Here is a 26,653-nt window from a genome sequence, read left to right as displayed (position 1 = left end):
AAGAACTGGAAGAACGGCCTTTAAAACCCCAATATAGCAGCCACTCCTCTCCATTCTACTGTGGGTCCTTCCTTGGTTTCCCACTTTCTGTGGGTCCCATCTCAATGACTACATTGGTTTGGCTTGGCTTGATCTCTTTTGGAATAAAAGAAGTATTCCTGGGAGTAACAGGGCAATAGGTACATATATCACTTTTATCATTGAAAACAACCAATGCCAATAGCAATATTTTGGGACACATCAAAAAAGTAAACACCCCAACCTCATTGCCCTAACATAGCAACACATTTCATTTTTTAGAGCCTTTGTCTGTAAGCACCTGAGCAGTGTTCGGTGAGCACGTCCCCCGCTACTGTTCAGCACTCACCATATAAAATGTAGGTCCCCAGGGGTTTGAGAAGGCTGAGACCTTTTCCGGTGTTGTCCCCACAGAGGCAATCCAAAACAATGTCCACTCCTTCCGCAGAGATTCTAAATGGCGAGGACACAAAGGACAATACTGTAACCTGTCAGGGACCAAACTGTCGATCCCTTTCCCTTCCTGTGTCATACTGTTTATTCCCAGAATCAGGAAGATCTAGAGCTCTTGGGAATAGCAATAAATAAGCAGAAGCCCAGGAAATTCATTTATCCTCCTCAGTCCAGCTATACAATTTCACAAAACTGGAGGCAGCCAAGAATCTGGCTGTTGGCTGATACAGAGAACCAGCCTGGACTAGAGAATGAGCATGAACATCACGGTCAGACAGTCTATATTGTATTTAGTTAGCTGCCTCAGCTTTCCTGTGCCTTAGCTTTCTCCTTTGCAAAGTGGAGCTGGCATGTTTCTTTGTACTAAAAATAAAATGAGGTGACCAGTGAAATGCTCGGCCCATTGCCAGCCACATAACAATCACCCCATAAGTCAGTCAGTCAACAATTCATATTTGTGGAGCTTGAGTTATGTGCCATGCCCTGTCCAAGGTGCTGGAGATAGAGTGGTGAACAAAACCATGTTCTCTGTCTTCCTGGGGCTTCTGGTCTCGGAGGGATTGGCTGTCTTCCCTCTCCACCTCTCTCTTTAGTGAAGCTATAAAAATCATGTTAATTTAATTTGCAAACTTCCATTTGTCCAATCTCCAGGTTCAATCTAAAACACAGTCTTAAAGGAAGAGGATTAAAAGGAGAGGATCTTCCTATAGCAGTAGAAGGTTCCAGACCTGGGAGAATCTGCCATTTGTACTCTATTAGGCAGTACTCTGTTAGGAAGAAGGTCCCTTCTTCCATTCATTTATTTATACCTTTACCGATTCACTCACTCACACATGCATTTAACAAGCATCTACTGGGCTTCCACTAATAGGAGATATCTGCAAGAGGGAACTCTGAAGATTGTAGGGAAAATATTTATGCTCACAGAGCTCCCAATTGTGGCTGGGCCCTGTTCTGCTCAGAAAAGAATGGTGTTTCCTCAGATGTGTGAGTTTGCAGGATTATCTTGTTTTCACACACAGTTCAGCTTTTCTATCCCCACCCTCATCCCCAGCAGAGTTTAGGCACTGCTGCACATGTCAACAGCTGTGTCCATAATGTCACTAACTAGGACATTTCATGGGCATCTCTTGGGTTCAGACAATAAATGGACAGCTGAGTCTTAATGTGAATATACAGTTCAAAACCCTCAAGGTCAAGCCTAAAATCCATCCCATTACAAAGGCTCATCCAAAATTATCAGTTTTGCTTCAGTCTAATAGAGCTCTTATCTACACAGATGTGTTCTTTCAAGTCCCACCCCTAAGTTCAGAACTAGGGCATTAGGTCAGTGGATCGAAAACAGAAGTGTGCATGGCAATATCCCAGAGGGCTCATTAAAGCACAGATTGTTGTTTGTCTGCCCCCTCTCCTTCTAGCTTCACTTGCTCTGGGGTGGGGCCCAAGGATTTGCATTTCTAACAAGTTCCAAGGAGATGCTGATGGTGCTGATTCTACCACCACACTTTGAGGACTTGTGGTCAAGAACCATGCCAGCAATTTTTAAATTAATTTGTTCATTAAATATTAGCACTGGCACTGCACTAGGCACTAGGGGATATACAGGTGAGCACAAACAGATTTGAGATCTCCCTTTTTGGAGCTTACATTGGGCAGGCAGTAACCGGTAATTGCACAAATAAAATTAAACGGCAACAGAAAGGGTCCAGTGTCATAAAGGTATTATGAGACGATTTAAATTGCGGGTTTGCTCAATCAGGGCTGCCAGGAAAAGGTCACTGGGGCAGTGATGAGTGGAGGGTGAAGGAGTAAGCTAGGTAAGCAGTGCAGGGAATAGTGTTCCAGGCCAAGGGAACAGCATGTGCAAATGCCCCACGATGTAAAGAGCCTGATGAGCAGGAAGTCAGGGAAGCAGGGGATGTGAGGGCTGGAGTAGAGACAATGAGAGGGAGCTTGCTGTAAGGTGAGGCTGGAAGGACACGAGGGAGATGAAGCACACAGATTGTTGGTGAGTTCTGAGCTGGTGCCTTGCACCAGCTAATCAGGTCTCTACCTTACATCCTGGGATGAGTAACTATGCTCCTGTCTTCCTCACCTCCACCAGGCCCATTTCCTGCCAAGTTTGCTCATTCCTCTGGCAGTGGGACCCTGCTCTGCTTCTACTAGCCAGCCATCCTGGGTCATCAAATCCTCCCTGTGAACTCCATTTTCCCAAGACCTCTCTCTTTGCCTGCAGAATGGCTGTCCTCAGGAGCAGCATCCCAAATGCTAGGCTGTGCACACCTCCAGGGCACTCCTGATGGACCTGCCCTGCCCTGAATCCTGGCTTCCTGGGTGATGCTTCTCACATCTATATTCTACGCACAGGTCCACATTTCCTCCCACAACCTGCCAATCAAACCTCCTGTATTAGCTGCCCCACTGGGGCCTATTGCTCTATCCCCTGGACTCTGGTAAGGGGTGACCTATGAGCCCCTGCCTACTTCCCCAACCTTACGTCACACTAATTTTTCAAAGCCTCCTAACCTTCTGGCTATCCCTAAAACCCCTACCTCGGGGCCTTTGCATGTGCTGTAATCTCTGCCTGAACACCCTCTTCCCAGCTCTCCTTAGAACTGGCTCCTTCCTTCTTATCCTTCAGGCCTTACTCACAAATGACCTGACCAGAGAAGCTGTAACTAATCACCCCGCTTAAGTGACAGCTCCCACTCCCAAATTATCTCTACTTTAGCTCCCTTTATACTTTAGTGTCCACAAGGGATACTTTTTAGTATCTACTGTGGGCTGTAATTATTCTATTTATTTGTTTACTTATTCACTGACTGCCTCTTCCACCAAAACATAAGTCCCATGACACACAAACGTAAGACCATGTTTGTGCTGCTAATTGTTGTATCCTCAGCCTTTTTCAACCTACTGGACATAGCATTGGTTCTCAAGAAATATTGATAGATTATATGAATGAATGATTAAATAGATAAGTCAATGAATAAATGAAAGAAATGAAGAAAAGTTTTTAGGTTGGTATTCCATATCTCTCTCCTGGTGCTTCTTTCAAAGGACACTCACATTTCCTGATTTCTCCTATAGCCCAGGCATTTCATAATTAATCTTCATGACCCGTCTGTGAAGCAGGCATTTTACTCCTCTGCTGTGATGAAGAAATGAAGGCTCACAGATACAGCACCTTGCTCAAGCAGATGTAGCCAGCACAGCTGGAATTCAAATGCCAGTCTAGTTTAAGTGCAATGCTGATGGCCTTTCCACCGCTCTGAATTTAAGACTTAATAAGTGCTCAAACCAGTATAGTTATGGAAACACAATTTTAGCAAGCAGCTCTTGGGAAGCGGTCAATTTAACTTAGTCTTCAAAGAATTCAGGCTTAAAATTTGTCTTTTAAATTAAGTATACATATATCTAGAGGTAGCCATGTTTTTCTATACAGGAAGGCCAAGACGTTTCTATTTTCAAGCTGCTTCTTTTCATCCTAGATTACAGGAGACTCCCAAGGTCAGGGTCCGACACACTTGCCCTCAATTTCCAGCCACGGGACGATGATTCACCGAGTGCTGACTTCATGCTAGGCTCTGTGCACGCTGAGCTGGGAATACACAGATGAAGGTTTGAGTTTATCCCTGCTACCCAGGAGCTGTGGGTTACTAGGAGTTAGATTAGGAATGGACAACCCACACATGGGAGGATCCCAGCTCCAAAGAGTGACCCAGGCGGGCTGGGGAAGATAATCCTCTGCTGAGCACTGAGAGATGAGCAGGAATTGGCCAGGGGAGGAGAGGAGGGCTTTCACCGAACAGTGCAACGCCCTGACTTAGCGCAATCAGCACAGAGTAGGCCCAAGGGGGCTGTGGGAGACCCAACGTGGTAACGAGAGGCCCTGCCACTGTCCCCTTCCAGAAGGACTCAAGACTGGCTGCCACTACCGACAACGAATGTGGGGGCAGTGGCAGCTGTGCAGGTGGGTGACAGCAGCATAGCACTGGGCTTAGGAATGTGCATTTCAGCTCAGTGTTAAATGTTTGGTTCTGCCCCTTATTGCTGTGTGACCACAGTTGAATTACTTAGTGTCTCTGTGCCTAACTGTGGAAGGAGATCATGGTGATAACACCTGCCCCTGGCTTCTTTGTGAAGCTTGAATGAGTTGATTAATGTGGAGCACAAGGCCCCACTCCTGGTAGCTCTGGGTCCATGGTAGCTTTTATTTCCATTTTTCAGAGTGGTCTAACTCTGAAAAGAGAGTTCTTCTGGTTTGGTAAAAGAGCATGAAAGATTGTGCAAAACCTCAACAACCCAACCATCTACCCGAGTATCAGATAGGGTGAGCAGAGCCACAAACCCAGAAACATTTAGAATAGAGGCTCAGTGACCTTGACCCTCCTAGCAGAGGATGTCCCACATTCAAGAGCACTTATTATGTGCCAGGCACAGTACTGAGCACTTCTTATGTCTCATCTCATCGACACATTATGCCAGCCCTGTGACTTGGTCCGGAACCATCATCCCTGTTTGATGGATGAGGAAACGGAGGCTGAATAGGTTCAGGTGACTAACCCCAAAGCCCACTGCAGGCAGTGGAAGGACACCGGATTGATCCTTTGCCTCTAGATACCAGGGGGAGGCCCCAGAGGTGGAGTAGGGTTTTACAGTATAAGCTGTGGCCAGCCCCAGGGTGACCATCACTGGCACTTCTAGGCCACACAGTCTCCCAGCAGGGGTGGAGCAAAGCAGGAGCTTCACGTGGGTCTCCTGTGTATTCAGGCCACCTGCTCCTCCCCACACCTCTCTTGACATTTCTATAGGGAAATCAGGGAAATCAGGGTTTACACATGCCAATATGCCACAAATTCATTAGTTCCTGCTGCCATTGCATCCTTTTGAAGGTCATGGTGTGGTGGGGGTGAGGTGAATTCTGAGGAAGAGAAGCGGGTAGAGGCAGATGTCATTCCCTGGGCCCCGAGGGGAAAGATGCTTTGGTCATTTCAGTCAAACCTTTAAGTAGACATGACTGCTTTTGAGTTTAGCAATGCTCCTTCATTGAAAACAAAGCCACTAAGCCATGCCTTCCGGGCACCAAGCAGCTCCTTTTAATGGAATAATCATGAGAAGCATATGCAGAATGAGGTCGCTTCCCAGAGGCACAGGGCCAGCCTCACTCCTTAGACCACCAATTCTTGGGGGTGCTCCATTGTGTACACATCCATAATCATGATTACATAGACATGGAGAGGGTGAGGGCAGAGGGCCAGGTGCCACATTTGCTATGTCTGCTTTCTCCTGCTGTCATAAATCTCTCCAGATCCAAACACAAATAGCCATAGCTCAGGGTTCTCCAGGCCAGAGTCAGCAGCAAGATATTTTGGAATTGCTGATCCAAGACTTTTGTGTCTTTCCTCCCTTGGTCCCCAACTCATCACGCCTTTATTGGGAATGCTTCCCACCCACATGGATCAGTGAAGAATTTCTCTTGAGTGGTGACAGGTCCCACAGAGCCATTACTGGACAGAAACCTTTCTCCTTTGCCAAGAAATTGATTCCGCTTTGTTGTAACTTTCATTTCCAGTTGGACTCGTGGTGCTCCACTCGGTTCTTCTTTTTCTGAATTCCTTTCCTTTGAGAACTCACCTGTGCCATAGCTTTAACCATCACCTCCAAGCTCGTGACGGAGGGATGAGGCTATTCAGAGTGCCCAGCACAGTGCCGGGCACACAGTAGGCCTCCCATAGAGGACCAAACACAGTGTCCTGTGCCCTGAGGGTTCAGCTAGCACTCAGTACACAATAGGCTCTTTACAGGGTGCCCAGCACAGTGCCTGGCACACATTATGCTTCTTAGGAAGTGTTTACTACTAATGGCTCCCACATGGACTTAGCAATACCACCTCCAGGAATCCTTTCTGGATCACTTTCTGTTCTGTCCAGGTGATTAGACTCTCATTAATTTCCACTGAGTCTCAATTTCTTTACCTGTAAGTGAGGAATTGTCCTTGCAGGACTGTCTGGGGTACACATACAAGGTCTAACTGCAATGCTCATCAGAGCAAGAGGAGACCAACAAAACCTGGGGCTATTTATTATCCACCTGGCCCAGGCTCACTCGCCTGGCCTGGGACTGGCTCCCCTCCTCCCTCTGCCTGCTGAAATCCCTCCCATCCTTCAGGCACCCCCTTTGGGGCTGTCCACCCTGGCGCTCTCTCTGGTTTTTCTCTCCTCTTTATTTTTATCGCCCTACAGTCCGATGCACATGATTCAAGGCTTCTTTCTCTCACACTTGGTTTCAAGCATAGTCATTTCTCTCCTCCCAAACAGAGAAGGAGAGAGTGATGTGAAGGTTAGGTCTATATTATAAATAATTTTCCCCTATTTCCTTTCCAATGCCTGGCTCACAGCTAAGAATGTGTTCCAAAGAACCTTACCGGTGGGTTGGTGTATAAGAGAGTTCTCATCTCACAGAATTTTATGTTATTATTTTTTCTAGTTTATCAGACACATAATAGTGTAATAAACAATATCCGTGATCAAAAAAGAAATACTCTGCGTCCACCTCCTATTGCACGTTAGCAGTTGAATTCCACTCTTTCCTTTCATTTTATGTCCTTTTGAGTTGAGAGTGTATACAAAGCTGTGATCACCGTGTAGATGAAATTCGGCATTCTTCTTTTTCACTCAATAGGCTACCACGGCTATTTTTCTCATTTTGTGACAGAGTCTCCATAATTATCTTTTTTTTAAGGGGCTGCATAATACTCAAGTGTGTGGGTGTAGCATAATCTATTGAACTATTTTCCTTCTGTTGATAACGGAGGCTGCTTCTGCATCTTCACTGTTACAGACGATGCTATAATTCACCCGGGACATATGCTGCACGCCTGCTGTGAATCAGAAGCAGTGCTTGGCTCTGCAGTAGGCAACCAGGGACCTGTTGCCTTCTGCTCTGCTGACATCAGGAGAAATCACTGCTTTGGGGGCTGAAGGTCGCAGGTCAAGGACAGAGAAGGACAAGGGGATAGAGCAGCTACATAGGAAATGGGAACTTCAGGAGCTCCCTGGCCATAGACTGTCCGTCACATTTTCAGAAGAGCTGCCCCTCGTGAATCTATTCTCTCACTACTTTCCACATCCTACCGCCTCTAGCTGCACCGGTCTCCTTTCAGATTCTCAAATTTCTCAAGCCTTTTCTGACACTGGGCCCTAGCACATAGCACTCCCCAAGTCAGAAATGCTCTTCCTTTGGCCAATTTCTCATCTTTTACATTTCAGCCCAAATCTCACCCTTTGATGGACAATGTGTCTGATTTCCCCATCTGCGTGTTTATTGGCATCTTGTGTTTCTCCAGCAGGGCACATATTGAACTTGTAAATCAAGGAATTTTAAAAAAATGTTTGTCTCTTCTTCCCCAACTAGACTCAAACTGCACGTAAAGAGTGACTCTCAAAGTGGTCTGGCTGTATCTCCCGCCCTGGCCCAGTGCCTGGCCCAACACAGACATTCAATATTGATTAAGTAGGTCAGTACATGAATAAAGGATGCTCACAAAAATATCATTAAGAGGATGAAAGAAAAGATCGCTGAAGGGACATGGTAGTTCATTTTCCTCATCACAGCTTGTTAGATGCTAGGTAAAAGAAGGACTATCTAAGGGTTATGAAAATAGGCAAAGGTAAATCCTGGAAGTCTTTAAACTATGCCTGCAATCTACAGACTTCTGCGAACCAGTCGGAGAACTTCTAATATCTCCATGTAAAGCTCTCTTTTCATGCCCTCCTGCAAATACTGGGTCAATTTTAAGTTACATGCAAATCTCCCTGTTCAAACCTTTAATAGCAAATCTGAAAATTCAGACTAATAGGAGACTCTCCTTTCCAAGAAACTCTCACTTAATCTGATCCAAATCCACCACCTCAGATAACCAGATCTCCCATCCCTCTAGTCCTTCGATTTTCCATTTTACTGTGTGATTTGCAGAAAATTGTGATGCTATTATTAGGATGCTAGCTGGACAACTAATTCCTTTGTACCTTGCAATTTAGTGCTGATCAACTGAAAATGCAGGAACACTGGCACAGGACATCCCTAACCCTCTCAGGAATAGAACCTGAGGACCAGCCTCAAACTCTGAGCAGCAGGAGGGCTGAGATGCACAAATCCTCTGAGAACACGGCGGCAGCTGGGTTTTCCACCTGCTGCACACGCACATAGCCGTGATCAATGGCTTCAGGATCACCGGTGGAAATGGATTAGGTTACAAGCCAGTGTTCCCCTGGATGACTGCAACAGCCAGCAGACTGACCTCCTGCCTCCCGCCTCCCCTCTCCCATCTGTTCTCTGCGCACCACCAGTGACTGCCCCAAACCCAAATCTGATCGTGTCACCACTCTGGTCCTTCATTGGCTCTCAGTCATACCCTGGTTGGAGTCTACATTTCCTTAGGCTGTTGTGTGAATGAATGAGAAAGAAACTTCTCTGTGTTAAGGCAGTGTTATAGCAGCTAGCATAACGGCTTTGCAAGTTATAAATTTGCTTTGCAAGCTACTTAACTGCTCTATTCCTGAGTTTTATCTTCTGCAAAAGAGGGTCGTTAAGAGGGTTAAATGAGCTAATATAGGTGAAATATTTAGCACAGAGCTAGTCATACTAAGTAAGACCTCAATATATATTTACTATTATTACTATGGTAGTATTAGCCCCCCTTCCAGATGAATGCAACTGTTCTTTCAGAGAGAGAAGAGCAAGGGCCAACCTGGTGCTCCTTTGAGCAAACACCTTACCTTTTCACTTCTTGCACATAGTCTGCATTTCGGTCAAAGAGGTGGGTCACGGAGTCTTTGATGGCTTCATGCTTGAAAATAGAAGCTGTTCCAAAGACAGTCACATTGGGGATAGTGGAGCACAGCTGAGCCACAGCTTGGCCCTGGAAGTGAAATACAATAGACAAGTCACATGGAGAGCTACCATCCAACAACCAGCCTTGCTGGGCATACAGCAGCATTTCTCAAGCTTGCCACTACTGGCCATTTTAGGCTTAATTAGTCTTGGTTGTAGGGAGCTGAACTGTGCGTTATAGGATGTTTAGCAGCCTCCCTTCTCTCCACGCCCTAGGTGCCAGTTGTGACTTCCAAATCTATCTGCAGACATCTCAAAGTGTCCTCTGGGGGACAAAATCTCTCTTGGTTGAGAAGAACTGGTGTAGAGGAATGTTTTTGTGAGCCAACAAAACCCCAGCACCAAGACTTAACAACTAGTATTTAACCATACTGACCCTCAGATTCCTCTCTGTAAGTTAGCAATAATGGTACCTACTCCCTAGGGACCTTGGGGGATGTTTTAGTTTGGATACCAGAGAAGCAGACACTGAGGCAAAGATGCGAGTGCTAGTACTGTGTCAGGAATACAATTGCAGGAAATACCAGGGTGTCAAGACAGAAATAGAAGGCAGTCCATAAAGGGTATGTTATCAAGCGCGTATTCCCCAGGGGCACCCAGAACTCAGGCCCTCTGAAGACTCTGTGAGCAAGTGTAGAATATGCTGCAGAGTTATCCCAACCAAGTGGTGAGGAAGCTGGAATATTTATCCACCAAATTTCCATCTGATATTGGCTGAGGGGTGCTCTTGCAGCAGTAACTCTAGTGCATGTCTGGCTTGTCCTCTTGGACAGACAGACAGAAGCTCTAAGCAAGCAACCTTCAGCATGTCGAGAAGATATGGTATGGCTGACAGCATATGTTACAAGGGTGTTAAATGAGGCAGTCTATAACACAGGTCAAGCACCTGCCACAAAACAGGACACTTAATAGAGACTCAGTAAATCTTAATCAGCTGTACCCTTTAGTCACTTATTATATCCAGGGCAGAGACATCCAGGCATATAAAGAAAAGGCCAATGCATGAGGTTTAACTACTAAGTGATCCAGGAGAAATCACAAAGGCAGCTAGAAATGGACTTTTCCATGTCCTTCTTCAGTATGCTTGGAAGTTTAAGTCATTGGACAAAATACTGTGACCATGTACATTTAGAAACCTTCCCCCCAAAAAACAATTTGCTGATAAATAAGTTGCATTCTACAACCAAATACTATCTCTTTTCAGTGTTCCATCTGCCATCATTAGGAGCCATAAATTATTATGGAGGGATCTCATTCTACCAAAGTCATCTGTGATATTTGTTTCTGCCTATCACTCTGTTTACATGTCTTCTTCCTATTGGTGGACTAAATTAGGTTGGCAGGTCAATTTGTGGAAATTTAATTCTTCCAACATTTACAATTAAAGGCAACATTGTGAGAATCAGAATGCTAGACTTGGAAGATCATCCAATTACCCTTTCCCGTCACTGGTTATGGACGAGGGGAGGAGACTCAGGAAGGTTAGGGTGACCCAGTTCTTCCGAGGCAGATCTGAGATTTGAAGCAAGGTCTCCTGATTTCCAGTTATTGCCAGTTTCTATTATGCCATGTTGTCAACTTACTTTGACATTTACACTAAGCAGACACTTGGAGGTCAACACTTTGGAACATGGGTGTGAACCTAAGGCTCCAAAGAGGCTACAGAGCTCTCTCTTCTCAGAATAACTTGATATTTGGTTAAAGTTTTATCCTCTGATTTTAGAGAACAAAGAGGGGATTTTCCTCACTCATGAGTGTAAATATCAGCAATCAACATAGCAATCTTCTCAAAGTCAATAGGGCTTGAGCTAGCCTCATTAGTGCTGGGATGGGAGATTAGGATGAGTTCCAGTCACTGTGTAGTCCCTCCTGTCCTCTGTCCTTAAGCAAACGTGACATTTATCCACTCAGCTATTTTTTAAATTCTTAGTATAAAAAGTCACATTGTGCTGTCGATGCTGGAGTGTCAGAAATGATTGGCACACCTTAATCTCCATCTCTAGTCCCAAGTCTCTTACTGAGTCCCAGACTTGCCTATTGGACTACCATTTTGGCACCTATCTTCACCTGGCTATTAAAAAATAACACATCAACCCCAACTGATCTAAGGTAGAACTCAGGACCATCTCCAAATGAGTTACTCCCTGAATTAGTTTGTTAAGACTGTTGTAGCAAAGTTCTGCACACTGGGTGGGTTAAACAGCAGAAGGTATTGTTCCACAATTCTGGAGGCTAGAAGTCTGAAATCAAGGTGTTGACAGGGTTGCATCCTTCTCATGGCTGTGAGGAAAAGGTCTGGTCCAGGCCTCTCTCCATGGCTTGTAGATGGCCATCTTCTCCCCGTGTCTTCACTTGGTGTTCCCTCCATGTGCGCCTATGTCTAAATTCCCCCTGCTTTTTTATGTTTTTCTTTTTCTTATTGAATTCAGAGAGGAAGGGAGAGTGAGAGTGAGGTAGAAACATCAATGATAAGAGAATCACTAATCAGCTGTCTCCTGCGCGCCCCCTACTGGGCATTGAGCCCACAACACGGGCATGTGCCCTGACCAGAATCAAACTGTGACTTCCTGGTTCATAGGTCAATGCTCAACCACCAAGCTACACTGGCCAGACTAAATTTCCCCTTCTTATAAGGACACCAATCATATTGGATTAGAGCTCACCTAATGACCTCATTTAACTCATTGTACGCCATAAGCGTCTGTAGATGCAAGCGGCAGACCTTCCCCACACGCCACGCATGTCTCTTAAAAAAAAAAAAATGTTTTCCCTACGTGGCAGGCCTGACTAACTTTAAAATCATTTTTTGTGAGAATTTTCAGCTGAAAATATTCAAGAACACCCGAATTGTGAATAACATATTTATTTTTATAACATTCATTGCAAATTGATTTTTTAAATTAAATTCAAAATATCATGGCATATGGGGATGGTTTCCGTTTTGGACATGTGGCAGTTAACTGATTAATTTGATCACCTCTGGAAAGAACCTACCTCCAATTGAGGGGCCAGTCTGTGGTGTTGTGGGTTATTTCATCACATGCATCTTGGGGAGACATGATTCAACCCATAACACTCCTCTTACTGCATTTCCTGCCTCCGTGGACGGAACCGCACCATTTACTCATTGCTGAAGCTAGGAACCTGGGGTTATCCTGGACTCCTCTTCTGCACTCATCCCCACATCCAATTAGTCAATTAACAATTGAGTGTTATTTCCACTCAACCTCTCTATGGCTGTCACTTCTTAGTCTGGTTGTCATACTTCCTCCCCTGGATTATGACAGCACTCTTCTGATTGGCCTGGCTGGTGTCATGTGCTTTTCACACTGTGGACAGAGTGATTTTTCTCAAACAGAGCATTGAGCATTTCACTATTTGTTTTGAAGCTTCCCAGTGCTCATCATGGCTTCCAGAATGAAAAGGACACCCTTTACTTTAGTCACACAAGGTCAGCCCTCATGGACTAACCCAGTCTCCCTCAGTAACATGACTTCCTCCACGTTTCCAATATCTACTTCCTAGCAACACAGTACTTGAGTCATCACTGACTGACACTGGCCATGAGCCGGGTTCTTTGCAGCCCTCATCCCATGGCATTCTCAGAATGAGTCATCAGCTGACCCAAGCAGAATGTTACCATTTCATTTTAATGAGAAAGATACATGTGCTTGTAAAATGAGATAAGTTACTGAGTTACTTATATATTTATCTTATTTAATATAAAATATATGAGTATTATATATATATGTAATATATAATACATTTATATACAAATATTATATAATTTTTTAGAGGCCCAGTACACGAAATTAGTGCATTGGGGGGGTGGAGGGGGGAGTCCCTCAGCCCGGCCTGTGCCCTCTCACAGTCCGGGACCCCTCACTCCTTACCACCCGCCTGCTCACTGCTCCTTAGTGCTGCCGTGCAGGCAGGAGAGGCTCCCGCCACTGCTGCTGCGCTCACCAGCTGTGAGCCCGGCCTCTGGCTGAGTGGCATTCCGCTGTGGGAGCACACTGACCACCAGGGGGCAGCTCCTTCGTTGAACATCAGCCCCCTGGTGGTCAGGGCACATTATAGCAACTGGCCATTCCGGTCATTCTGCTGTAATGGTCACTTAGGCTTTTATTGTATAGATCAGTTGTTCTCAACCTTCTTAATGCCACGACCCTTTAATACAGTTCCTCATGCTGTGGTGACCCCCAACCATAAAATTATTTTCGTTGCTACTTCATAACTGTAATTTTGCTACTGTTATGAATCATCATGTAAATATCTGATATGCAGGATGTATTTTCATTGTTACAAATTGAACATAATTAAAGCATAGTGATTAATCACAAAAACAATATGTAATTATATATGTGTTTTCTGATGGTCTTAGGCGACCCCTGTGAAAGGGTCGTTTGACCCCCAGAGAGGTCGCGACCCACAGGTTGAGAACCACTGATATAGATGTATAATTAGCATTATATGTATATGTGTATTAATAGTACATATGTATATATAACTAATATCTAATACATAATATTTCATTTATAATATATAACTTGTATAATAGTACAGTATCGCCCCCCTTATTTGCAGTTTTACTTTCCATGGTTTCAGTTACCTGAGGTCAACCTCAGTTAGAAGATATTAATTAAATTAAAAACTGTAGAAATAAGCAATTTATACGTTTTAAAATGTGCACCATTCTAAGTAGCATGATGAAGCCTCACACCATCTCTCCCCATCCTGCCCAGGATGTGAGCCATCCTGTGGTCCAGCTGTATCTGCTGCCACCTGCCAGTCACTTAGTTGCCATCTTAGTTGTCAGATCAACTGCTGCCAGCACCCGCCATGTTCCGTGCATGCCCCCCTGGTGGACAGTGCATGTCATAGTGCACCAGTTATTTGGTTGGCTGGTTGTTTCGCCATTCAGTCTATTTGTATATTAGGGTTTTATATGTATCGATGACTATTATATAGGCATACATAACATGTAATATAATTAGTATAATATACAAGTGTACTATATAATAATTTATACTCTTATATAAATAACTAGAGGCCCGGTGCACAAAAATTTGTGCACTCAGGGGGGTCCCTCAGCCTGGCCTGTGCCCTCTCGTAGTCTGGGACCCCTCGGGGGATGACCACCTGCTAGCTTAGGCCCGCTCCCCTGGGGAATTGGGCCTAAGCTGGCAGTCAGATATCACTCTGGCAGCCCGGGAGCCCTCGGGGGATGCCCACTTGGCAGCGGGGAGCCGGCCTAAGCTGCAGTTGGACATCCTTAGTGCTGCTGAGGAGGTGGGAGAGGCTCCTACCACCACCGCTGTACTGGCAGCCGTCAGCCTGGCTTGTGACTGAGCGGAGCTACCCCTGTGGGAATGCACTGACCACCAGGGGGCAGCTCCTGCATTGAGCGTCTGCCCCCTGGTGGTCAGTGTGTGTCATAGTGACCAGTCATTCCCAGTCTTTCTGCTGTTAGGGTCAGTTTGCATATTACTCTTTTATTATATAGGATAGAGGCCTGGTGCATGGGTGGGGGCCAGCTGGTTTGCCCGGATCAGGGTGGGGGTACTGCTGGGGTGCCTGGACAGCCTGAGTGAGGGGCTGATGGGTGTTTGCAGGCTGGTCACACTCCCTTCAGGGTCTGGGTCCCCACTGGGGTGCCTGGCCAACCTGGGTGAGGGGCTGATGGCTGTTTGCAAGCTGGTCAAGCCCCCCCGCCCCAGTGGGGACCCTCACCCCATGGAGGTTTGACCAGCCTGGGTGAGGGGCTGATGGCTGTTTTCAGACTGGCCACACCTCCTTTAGGGTGGGGGGTCCCCACTGGGGTGCCTGGCCAGTCTGGGTGAGGGGCTGAGGGCCATTTTCAGGCTGGCCAACCCCCCGGCAACAGAAGCTCCCAGTCTCTCCTTTTTTTCTTTTCTTTTTCATTCTGAGATTTATTTACCTTCTATAATTGAAACTTTGTTGCCTTGAGAGGAGCTCAGAGCCAGCCAGGGCGGGTGGGAGGGAAGCCTCCTGCTCAGTCCAGCTCTGTGGCCACGGCCGGCTGAAAGCAGGTATCTGGAGTTTATTTACTTTCTATAATTGAAACTTTGTTGCTTTGAGTGGAGCTCAGAGCCGGCCGGGAAGCTTGGCTTCCTCCATCACTGGAGCAACCAAGCTTCCTGCTCGCTTCAGCTCCGTGGCTGCCGGCCGCCATCTTGGTTGGGTTAATTTGCATATAGTCGCTCTGATTGGCTGGTGGGCATGGCTTAAGGTGTAGCGAAGGTATGGTCAATTTGCATGTTGGTCTTTTATTAGTGTACATAATGGGTGGAAAACACAAATTTAGTGCCATCTATTGGCAGCATCCTCCCCACACACATCCCCCTTTTATCTCTGTATTACTTCAGTCAGGCAATGAGAGGCCCTTGCAAGATCCTTAATGATTTCCTAAAGTAAATAATGCTATGAATTCTATATTTAAGCAGCACAGTGCTTCCCCTTGCATTTATAGAAAATCTGTACTCTCCCTTCCCCAACTCCCAAGGTGAATGCAGGAGCAGTACCTAATTTATCCTTGTTTTCCCCACATGCCTAGCAAGTAGTACGGACTCAATAAACATTTGTGGAAGACGGAATGAATTTTCAATAAAAAAGATTTTGCAATTTACCTGCAGACCCAGAACATAAAATGAACAAGACAATCCATTCTCCCAGCAACAGCAATAAAGGCAGATATGCATGTACTTGTTTTTAATTGATTTTCCTTTCCCTCGCTAGGATGAAGAATTTTGCGGCGAACCTCTGCTCCTCCTCCCTGTGGCTCCCTGTGTGGCAGTAACAGCAGCTGTGGTGCCTTTTGTCTCAACATGTGCCAGGTACTGAGCTCAAGTGCTTCATGAAATCCTCAAACCACTTTTATAATATTTTTCTTTCCCTTTTATACCTGAAAATGGGGATTCTGAGAGGGAAAGGAACTTGCCCAAGGTTACGTGGCTTGTAAATGATAGATCTGGGAGTCCAACTCAGCTGCAATGCCACTCTGCTAGGAGTCTTCCTATCCATCTAGCTAAGCACATGGGACTGGAGTCTTAGAGAAAAACCCTGGTCCTTGGCATCAGTCTGGGGGGCTTCATTGAGTTGCTCTTTGGATGGCTATGCCTCAGGTTCACCTGGGTGAACATATTTTAACCAGATGAGTCCTAATTCCAGGGCTACAGAGTCCCCTCAAGCAGAACATACACTGTGGGGGGATCCAGGAACAGTAGTTCCAAGAGAGCTAATTTGCATCCCTAACTAGGCACAGAGAACAAATGATTAGAGGAGCAAATACATCTCCACAAAAGACTGGATACGCTTCCTGTTACATCCTAAGTACTCAATAAATGCCAGTGGTTAGCTGTAACTGCCCTGACCGTAGGACTGAACCTGGTTGAAATCCTGGTTATTCTCTAAATGCTAAATGGGAATTTAGGACAGATGATCCCATCAGTGTACTGAGAGTCAGGACTCTACATCAGAGATTCAACTAAGTAAGGGGCAAAGAATGGATGGCTTACAAGGGCCTCTATAATTTAGATACTATCTATCTCCCCGCACTGTTTCTCACAATATAACAGTATTCCAGCTTTGACCAGATGGAAAAATGCTCCGTCTTTCCTAAGGTCCACCCACTCTCTCACCACAGAACTTTTGCACATGCAATTTTCACTGCTCAGAATCCTCTTCCCTTTCTTTTTTCCTGGCTGATTGCTGGTCATCCTTTGAATCTTAGCCTCTCTGTTACTTCACTGAGTCACCCATTCTATCATGACAGGAGTATTTAATGAGTGCCTGCTAGATTAGACACTAAACGAGGTGTTGAAAATACCAAGGTGAACAAAGTCATATGTGGTCCCTGTTATCTTGTAGCTTGCATTCTAATAGAGGCAATAGATATTAATAAATTAAAAATACTATTAAAAGTACAATTATACATCTATACCAGTAGAGTGCAAACACCACTTCCAACCACTGAGCCCAAGGCTAAGACAACACTGGTGCACTACTACATTCTTACAGATGTGCAGAAAATGAGCACTAAAGTCATGAAGACACATGAAGGGAGAGACCAGATAAAGTAGGAAGGAACTTGGACTTGAGGATCTCAATGGTCTCTCTGGTTCTACAATTTGTAGGTCATACTGCCTGGTTCTTTATCCGGGCTAAAGAAAGTCTATTTGAAGAAGCCCCCATAGAGAAGGAAAGTTTACTCATTTCCTCAAGTTTGATGGAAAATGAAGCCCTCTAGTGCTAGCTTGACTATTTCTGAGATCACTTTTAAAAAAGAATTCTTCTGAAAGTTGTTTCCACTTTTCAGCAGCTCATGGAAACCACAGGCCATTCATGTGGTCAAAGAATGGAAAAGAATGAGCAGAATGAGCTGTGAATGTCCTGAAAGGACGCCCGGAGGAAATGGCAGGTGAGTTATTTTTCTTCTGAAGAACTGTCACTTTACTCTTTCATCTTCATTAATGCAAAGAGGCACTTGGACTAGAAAAGATAACTGGATGTTATGAAATCTCGTACACTGAATACCGGAGCCATACTGTGCTTTACCTGTGACAATACAAACTCCCACGTTGGGATTTAGACACAGGTTAGAGACTTCTTTTCAGATCAGGGCTGTCATTTGCCTGTCAACAATTTAGTTGACTTGATTATTGTAAGGAGAGGAAATTCAAATCCACTGTGTGGGCTGATCCATGTGAATGCCATCGAAGGCAGCAAAGAACATTCTCTGTTCTCTCCGGGTACACACGAAGAATCAGCCAGCCTTTCTTTATCTGTATCTGGTTTGTCATTGCGAAACTGCTGAGCTACACATGCCACTCCCTCCCTGTAACACACATGTGCTGAGAACTTCAACAGCAAGAAGCTCCAGGGGTACGTTTCTGAGGGGGAAGAGAGAAAAGGAGGGAAAGTGAAGAGTGGGACAGGCATTTTTCAACTGCTTGAAATTTAAGTAGGGAAAACAATTTTTAATCCAAAAAGCAGTAGACACATTCTTTGGGAAGATGTAATAGACAATATCTTTTATTTTTTATGTGGATCGGTGCTTCTCAATATGCGGGCCGGAACCAGCAGCAGCCATGCTGTCTGGAGACTTGTTAACTACACAGATTCTCATCCCCCGCCCAGACCTACAGATTCAGGGGTTCGGGGGTGCAGCCTGGGAATAGGAGTTTTAACAAGCCTTCCGGGAATTCTAGCGCAGCTCAGTTCGTCATCAGACAGAATGGCCTTCAATGGCCCTGCTGCCTCCATGTGATTTAGATGCTGAGGCCTCAAGATGCTCAGGATACCTTAATATCTGATACCTTATTTAAAACCACGGTGAGGCCTGGGTATTAGCACATATTTTGTAAGTTCCTTGGGTAATTCTAATGCGCAGCCAGTGCTGAGATCGGGGCAGTCTATAAAGTTTCCCTTCTTCCGATTTGGTCTGTTTCGGCATTGTGACAGCCCTCCTTTCCCACTTGAGGTTGACATCACAGCGCGTGGGTTTAGTACATGGGATCCGGTAGTTCCGGGCCTGACTAACACAGTCCTGTGTGAGTCAGAGAAGCAAGGAGAGAAATAACCCCCATCCCTGTTCCCAAGGTCTGAGGCTCCGATGCCTAGAGGAGTTCAGCCTCCCTGCTCCCTGGGCCTCAGCTATGCTGCCGAACCCCAGGTTTTCCCGGTCCCTCTTAGCTCTGCCCATCCATTGACTGCAAGGGTGAACATTTAGACCTTCCCCCTGCTCAGACTGCTGAGATCACTGCACAGTCACTCAGATGAGAAGCAGTAGGGCCAAAGGGTGAAGAGTGGGTACTAGTTCATCCTCATTTCCCAGAGGAAAGAACTGAGGCACAGAGCAGTTGTGTAACTGCCCAAAGTCACACAGTAAGTAAACAGCAGAGGCAAGATTTGAACCCACATGATCTGACTTCAGCATTCACAGTCTTAACCGCTGCCCTGTGCTGCAAGGCAGTGGTGGGTCTGGAGGCTGAAAGGAGAGAAGGAAGGGGAGGCATCCCTTACTGGCTAGTTACTCTTTGTCAAGCACTGTGCTAGGCACTTTACACGCTCCCAACATCACATTCCCATCATGAAAACAGGCTCAGAAAAGATCAAGTGACCTTACTCAAGGTTATCCTGCTAGTAATTGGAAACTGTGGCTCAGAAAGGCTAAGTACTAGCAACTGGAAGTGATGGGATTAAACCCAAGCCTCCATGTCGCTGAACATAATTTCTTTGTTCTTTGTTATTGAGCACCAAAACGGTGACATAGGAATGAGACACAGCAGCCACTGCAGAGCAAGGGAAGGCTCCTGGGTCCCATAATCCCAGAGCTGCCACTTAATCTGGTCAAGTCTCAGATTTCTCTCCTTTAAACCAGGGAGGTCAATGTCTACTCAGCGAGGCCATGTGGGGGTCCAAGGAGGTAACATATGTGACTCACAAGAGATGACCCAAAGCAGGTGCTCAGTACTCTGGTTTCTCCTTCAACACCCTCAAAGCCACCTCTCTGGGAAGCCTTCCTGGAGATCCCCAGGAGAGTTAATATTTCCTGCTTTGCCCCAAACTAGCACATCACTGCTCAGCCATCTCTCTCTAAGCTGTGTTTCTTCTCTCCTTTCCCCATTCTTCTCCTTTCCCTTCTCCTCTGTCATTCCCCTCCTCTTCCTCCTCCTTCTTCCTCTCCCTTCCTCCCTCCCTCTCTCCCTCCCTCCCTTCCTCTTAAAGATAGATCTCTTTCTTCTGTTATCCCCCAATAGACTCCTTAAGGGGAGGATCATCTTATTCTCCTCTGTGTCTACAGCACTGGGTCCCAGTTACTGTATGTTGAAAGGGGAAATAGCGAAAGAGACAGAAGCGTCATGAGCAAGAAGTAAGGTGGCCAGAGAGGCCCAAGGGACAGAGAGCAATTGCAGGCTGAGACCAGGGATGTGTGCCCTTCAAAGGAAGGCCTGTACAGCTGCTCAGCCAGCTTCCTGCCTTACCTCTTGGTTGGACATGGATAAGGTCTGCCCCATATCTTGTTAGTAGCAGTTACAACTTTCCATCAATGATGGGGCAAATCTGTGTGCTTTCCAAGAGTCAACATTTTCCTGCTTTTATTTTCAACCTCACATGAAGCGGGGAGAAGGTAAGATGACAGTAATAACTGAGGGATGCTGCACTGTGGATCTCTAGGACTTACTCATCCTGCAAAACTGAAACTATATCCCCTCCCCTCAGCCCCTGGTCACCACCATTCTACTCTCAGCTTCTATGAGTTTGACTATTTCAGATTCCTGATATAAGTGGGATTGTGTAAGATTTGTTTATCTGTGTCTGGCTTATTTCACTTAGCATAATGTCCTTCGGGGTCATCCATGTTGTAGCAGGATTTCCTTCTTTTAAAAGGGTGAATGATATTCCATTGCATGTCTATACCACATTCTGTTCCATTCATCATCAGCTCATGGACATTTAGGTTGTTTCCACGTCTTTGCAATAATGCTGCAATGAACACAGGAGTGCAGATATCTCCTCAAGATCCTGACTTCACTTCTTTTGGATGGATACCCAGAAGGGGGATTTCAGGATCATAGGGTAGTTCTAGTTGTAATTTTTTACAACTAGTAAACCTCCATACTGTTTTCCATAATAGTTGTTCCAATTTATATTCCCATCAACAGTATACAAGGGTTCCCATTTCTCCACATCCTCTCCAACATCCATATTTTTGTTTTGTTTTGTTTTGTTTTTTCATAAAAGCCATCCAAACAGCTGTGAGGTGATATCTCACTGTGGTTTTTATTTGTATTTCCTTAGTGATTAGTGATGTTGAGCATATTTTGAGTCAAGCAAACCTGAATTTGAAACCTTGATAAATGGATGGGCTGTGTGACTTTGGAAAGACACTTCACCTCTCTGAGCCTCAGTGGTCTCACCTTTAAAATGGAGAATGGGCTAATAATGCAAAGTGCTGTTTAATATAGAATAAAGTACTTAGTACTGTGCTGGGCACAGAGCAAATACTCAGGGAATCTTGGGCCCCTTTTGCTCTTCTTACACTAAAGCAAGGTTGGGGAACGTCTGGCCCGCAGACCATATAAGGCTCATGAAATAATTTGGTCTGGCCTTGTCAAGGTGAGTTAATTAAATGTTTGACCAAATAGAGCAGGCTAATTTTTAAGTGGATAATTTTGTATGGCCCACGAATAATGTTATAAATATCCAATGGCCCTTGGCAGAAAGAAGGTTCCCACCCCTGCTAAAGAATGCACAGGCTGTTACGATTGTCACCCTACTGGTTCCAGATTAAGCACTCTTCTCAGGCCCCCGGGGATTTGTGACAAACCACTGTAGGGCAGGGAGCTGGTGTGGAAGGGTTCAATTTATGGCTAGGAATCCCCACTCCCCTACTTCCTGGCAGTCACAGCTATGAGCCCTGGCAACTGAAATAGGAGTATCTATGTTGTTTGTTTAAAAGAATTCATATATTAATGATGTTTTGACATCTTAAGAACCTTCCTGGCTGGGGAGAGACTGCCCTTCCCTGGGCTAGCCAATTTTCAGAAATAACAAAGTGCCCAACTGGGAGCATGCCACTGATGTGCAAACTAACCAGTCCAGAGCCCCAGACTTCTCTATCTGGCCCATACACCCAAGAAGGAATGTTTCTCTACCTTAACTATCCCAGGACCACATACCAGGCAATAGAGACCATCCCTGCAGCCCAAACCCCACTGCAGTTGTTCAAACAAGCCAGTCCTAACCTGTCCACCTGCCTTGCCTTTTCTGTAGAAACTCCATTAATAGCCATGGCCTAAGCGCTTCCTCTGTTCCTGTCTTCAGCCTCCTGACCACCTGGTGTGTTCCCAGGTGGCTCTGAGTGGTGTGTTGTGCCTTCTGTCTTTAGGACCCATGAACAGAATAAAGATGGTTTTCCTGACCCTCTCCTCTGCCTCCTTGTGACCACATCTGACTGACCATCTCATAAAAGAATACAAAACAGCATCCCCTTCTTGCCCCAGGGTGAAGTGTTTTTTTGCAGTGTATAATTTGCCCAAATGCACATGGTAACTCTACTAACAAGCCCTCATGGGGATCATGCCAAGTCTGTGTCTGTCATCAGCACCACTTTCCAAGTAACGGACACCATGGGTGGCCACAGAGCAACCATCGCCCACAGACTCCCACATTGCCCGAGTGCTGGACTCCAGCATCCACGTGGCTGGAATCCTAGCCAGGAAACTAGTCCAGCCCACCAGATGGCACAATCCCCTCACCAGGGCTCTCAACCATTATGGGGCACTTCCACTTCCAGGCTGGCTGCCTTCCACGCAGTGCATCCGCATAAATTTCCTGGATGACTATGTTTGCATAGTGGGATGCCGGATTCCCTTTTCTAGCCAAATTACGATTTGTCCCCACAGTATGGATAAATGCATCTATTTCAACCAAAAACATATTAGGTAAGGTGATCACACAATTTATTGTCTACATCAGGGTACTCTTTGAGAGTGAAGGGGGATGCTATTGTTAATTTTGCTCGTTCAACAGGCATAAACTGGAAGTGCCCTGGACGGAGAGGGTCATCCCACCTACTAGGGTGTGGCCATCCTAATATTAAGGAAAGGAACTAATACGGTGGCCAGGAGAGTAAAGCAAAAATGTAGGCATTGTGGGACTTGAATTTTGACTCCTGGATCCACCACTCATCACTTGAATGACATGGCCCAATTGTTCTGAACTGACAGCCTTATCTTGAAAGGTGGGATAATATTGCCCACCTCATAGGATTGTCAAATAGACACACCTGGAGAAGGGTCTGCACAGGACTGTCCAAAAAGTGGGGGCTTAGGAAGTACAAGCTCACTTTCTACTCCCGTCTTTGCCCATCTACTATATCTTCTGAGCCCTAAACGCTGGGATTTGTGAGACCAACCTGCAACAGTGCCCAGCGGATGCAGCTGCCCTTACTTGGAAGCATGGTGTTCACCACTCAGCGGTCTGACTTTCCTGCCTTTTCTGAGTGTCCCTGTCCATTGAAGGCGCCTCCTTACCAGGCCTCTCGACAGGAGCCTGGCCTTGGTTTCAGCACCTGTCTGATGTGACCAACAACTTCACTGGGCAGGAAACTCAAGCTCTCAAATCACTGCTGGCCCCTGCCAGCCCTCAGAGATCAGACACTGGGGCTCTTTCTGCAGCTTCAAACCCAGGGCTGAGGCTCTGAACTGAGCGGCGCAGAACCCTTCCCAGCTGGAGGGCGGCATCGAAAGCTTCCGGATGAGAGTGCCTTCAAAATTCAGTCCTCTAGGAAAGGAGGGCGCAGAGCAGGTCTCTAGATGGGCGTTCCCACGGGGATGTTCAGAGCTAGCCGCTGACCTTTTCCCCATATCCGATTTCTTTGAAGAGCAGTTCATTTCCCAAGGAATGTTAACATTCAGTTAACTGACTTCCTTTGTAAATGCAATATGTGCAAAATTATTGTTTATCAAGCCGTCTCCCTTACTGAAACTGTGATGTCACCAGGTCCAATGCTCTATGGTTAATACCTCTGTATCTGGAGTCCCCCCCATCCCCCGTAGAGCACCAGGCACACAGTAGGTGTTCATAAAATGTGGGAATGAGTGAATGAAAATCTCTTCACATTTTTTTCCTTCTTTGACACATCTCAGGCCACACCCTATTCCTTTCATGGTATCCTTTTCACTGTCCTGCAAATAAAAAATGTGTTTATTGTCCCATTCAGTAAAACTGTACGTGCCCCACACAGAAATCATTGTGTTCTGTGCACATGCACTGTGTTAGGTTATAGGAATACTAAATGGTGGGCTCTGGACACGAAGGGCCTATGGAGTACAACTAACTACATTTACTAGCCATCTGGAATTGAGCAGGACACGTGAGTGAGCCTTCAGAACATTAGTATTCGCACACGTGTGTGGCAATGGTGCCCTCCTCAAGGTGGGTGGAAGGAGTGAAGGATGAGACCTCATAAATGATTGGACATCCTGCCTGGCACCAGCTAATACTATGGTTAAGGACTTCAATTCCTCTCTGTCTCCCCAAGAAGATCTCCAGCCAGTCAATCACACATGTGAGACAGGAAGGGAGAAACACAGGAGCACTAACATAGATTTGCAGACTCCAAAGACCTCCACATGCTCTTGGGTCACCCACTCCGTCTCCTTCCTGATGGAGGAAGCCTGGCTCAGCTCCTCCTGTATACTTCCAGGAGAAAAACTAATGACGTGAACATGGTGAACTAATTGCCTCCCAAGGTAGCCCATCCTATTTGGGGCCAATGCCAATTGTTTCCGAGGTTCTATTTATAACGTGCTCTGAGCAGCCTCTCTGTAGGTTTTGTCCATAGGAGACATGGCACACACAAAAATAGACATGTGTGTCTCATACCCCTTAGTATTACTCCCACATCCTGACTCTTCTTTTCTCCAGCCTGACCAATGGTCAGTCCATTCAGTCTCTTCTCTTTGATCAATGAAACTACGGACAACGGCCTGTAGGGTAAAAATCCTCTTAAATGTGGCACAGTGGGACCCTCTCCCTCCACCTGGACATTAGCAGTTCCAGATATTTCAGTGTTCTCAGCCTACTTTTATATAACAGAATTTTGGTTAGCACACCTATATGAATCAAAATGTCAAAATAATGCTAAAAAATAGGGAAGACGAGGTTGCTATTCACAACCATAGCATAGCAATTATCTTTTCAGTCTGTAAAGGCAACACCCATCGTCCTACTGTTCCCTTGGTTTTGTCACTTGGTTTTAGAACTGCTTAGTGGTCTGATCAGGCTCTCTACATGTATGCATGAGACAAGTTTCCCGCAGGCCCAGTAAATAGGCAATCTTCCTGAGGCAACAGCTTCGAGCTAAGCTGCTTCTTTTACTCACAGCAAGTTGTATCACATGCTACACTGCATTTTAAAGCTCTCGCATGGCCACACTCTGGTGGACAGGCATATAGGTGTCCTCCATTGTAGCAAAAGTGAGGTGTATACATGGGTCAATTATTGCCAAGGCCCTGAGGTGCATTGCTGACACAGTATTGGGGCAACACAATTCCAGGACCACATGCTTAGAGGTAAGAAGCATGGGGGACAGAGGAAGAGGTAGATGGTTTGTCTTCTGTCTCCTTTCCTCTCCCCATATACCCACTGCTTTTGGCCATTAAATATTTATAAGTCACAACCAACACAAGAGTTCAAGGTAAACCACTCACAGTTCCATTGTTTCCTCTCTGCTTCCTCACTCACAAAAACTCTTGGCAAGACTAAAGCCATTACTTCCCAAAGCCCAGCACAGACTCTGAGCATTTTAGTAAGCTCTCCTGATAGACGAGAGAATGAAATGCCACATTCTGCAATGGAAGGATCTGTTCTGATCACTTACTAAGTCTTTTTTAAAAAGTATTATGAAGACAACATATGGTCATGCCAATTGTAAAGAAAATTTTGAAAATATAGAAAACTATAAAAATGTCAACTATGATGTCATATTTCAGAAGTAAGTACATAATTTGGCTTATTGTGTTCCATTAGTTTTTCAACGTGGACAAATATATCAATATTTGGTTGTCCACAGGAGTGGGATCACACTGAATATGCCATGTGTAACCCGATTAATTTTTTTTAAAACTTATATCGTGAGCATTTTTGTGAGTCATGAAAATTCTTTAACGTAATAATTTTGAATGGCTGGGACATATTCTATTGTGTGGATTTACCATAATTCCATTTTTACCAATCCTGTTTCATTGGAAATTAGAATGCCATATCTCTATAAGCCATATTTCAATAAAAATCCTGGTACTTTGTAAGTTTCAGAAGGCAGAGTCTAAATCAGTTTTACCTGCAGTATATTTTGTGTCTACCACATGGTGAGACAAAGTGTAGATGCTCAATGTTTGATTACAGACTGCCTGCCTGTTTGATTCTTTCTTTAAAAGATATTGCCAGTGTCCAGCGATGTGGGTCAGTGGTTGAGCGCCAGCCTATGAACCAGGAGGTCATGGTTCAATTCCCAGTCAGGATGTATGCCTGGGTTGCTTAATCCGCAGTGTGGTCTGTGGAGGAGGCAGCTAATGATTCTCTCTTATCATGGATGTCTCTCTCTCTCTCTCTCTCTCTCTCTCTCTCTCTCTCTCTGAAATCAATAAAAATATATTTAAATATATATTGCTGGTAGGTAGGGTTGCATCTTGTATTTTATATGGCAACCTTACTAGTATGAAACAACAAGGTCAAACAGCCTAGCACAGTTTAACAA

The 26,653-nt window shown here is 45.4% G+C and overlaps 1 protein-coding gene across 1 annotated transcript in view; it reads right to left on the bottom strand.

The window, feature by feature from the left end:
- The window catches only part of VAT1L (vesicle amine transport 1 like), a 146,292-nt gene that overhangs the window by 72,315 nt on the left and 47,324 nt on the right, over nt 1–26,653 (bottom strand). The window contains exons 4-5 of the mRNA XM_081108518.1: nt 9,252–9,394; nt 368–471 (exon numbers count right to left, since the gene is read on the bottom strand). Of these exons, the coding sequence (XP_080964644.1) occupies nt 368–471; nt 9,252–9,394 (247 nt within the window). The remainder of the gene's footprint in view (nt 1–367; nt 472–9,251; nt 9,395–26,653) is intronic.

This window comes from Myotis nattereri, assembly GCF_964212035.1.
Source record: "Myotis nattereri genome assembly, chromosome: 15".
In the NCBI taxonomy this organism is placed as follows: domain Eukaryota; kingdom Metazoa; phylum Chordata; class Mammalia; order Chiroptera; family Vespertilionidae; genus Myotis; species Myotis nattereri.
This window is presented reverse-complemented; position numbering and strand designations above follow the sequence as displayed.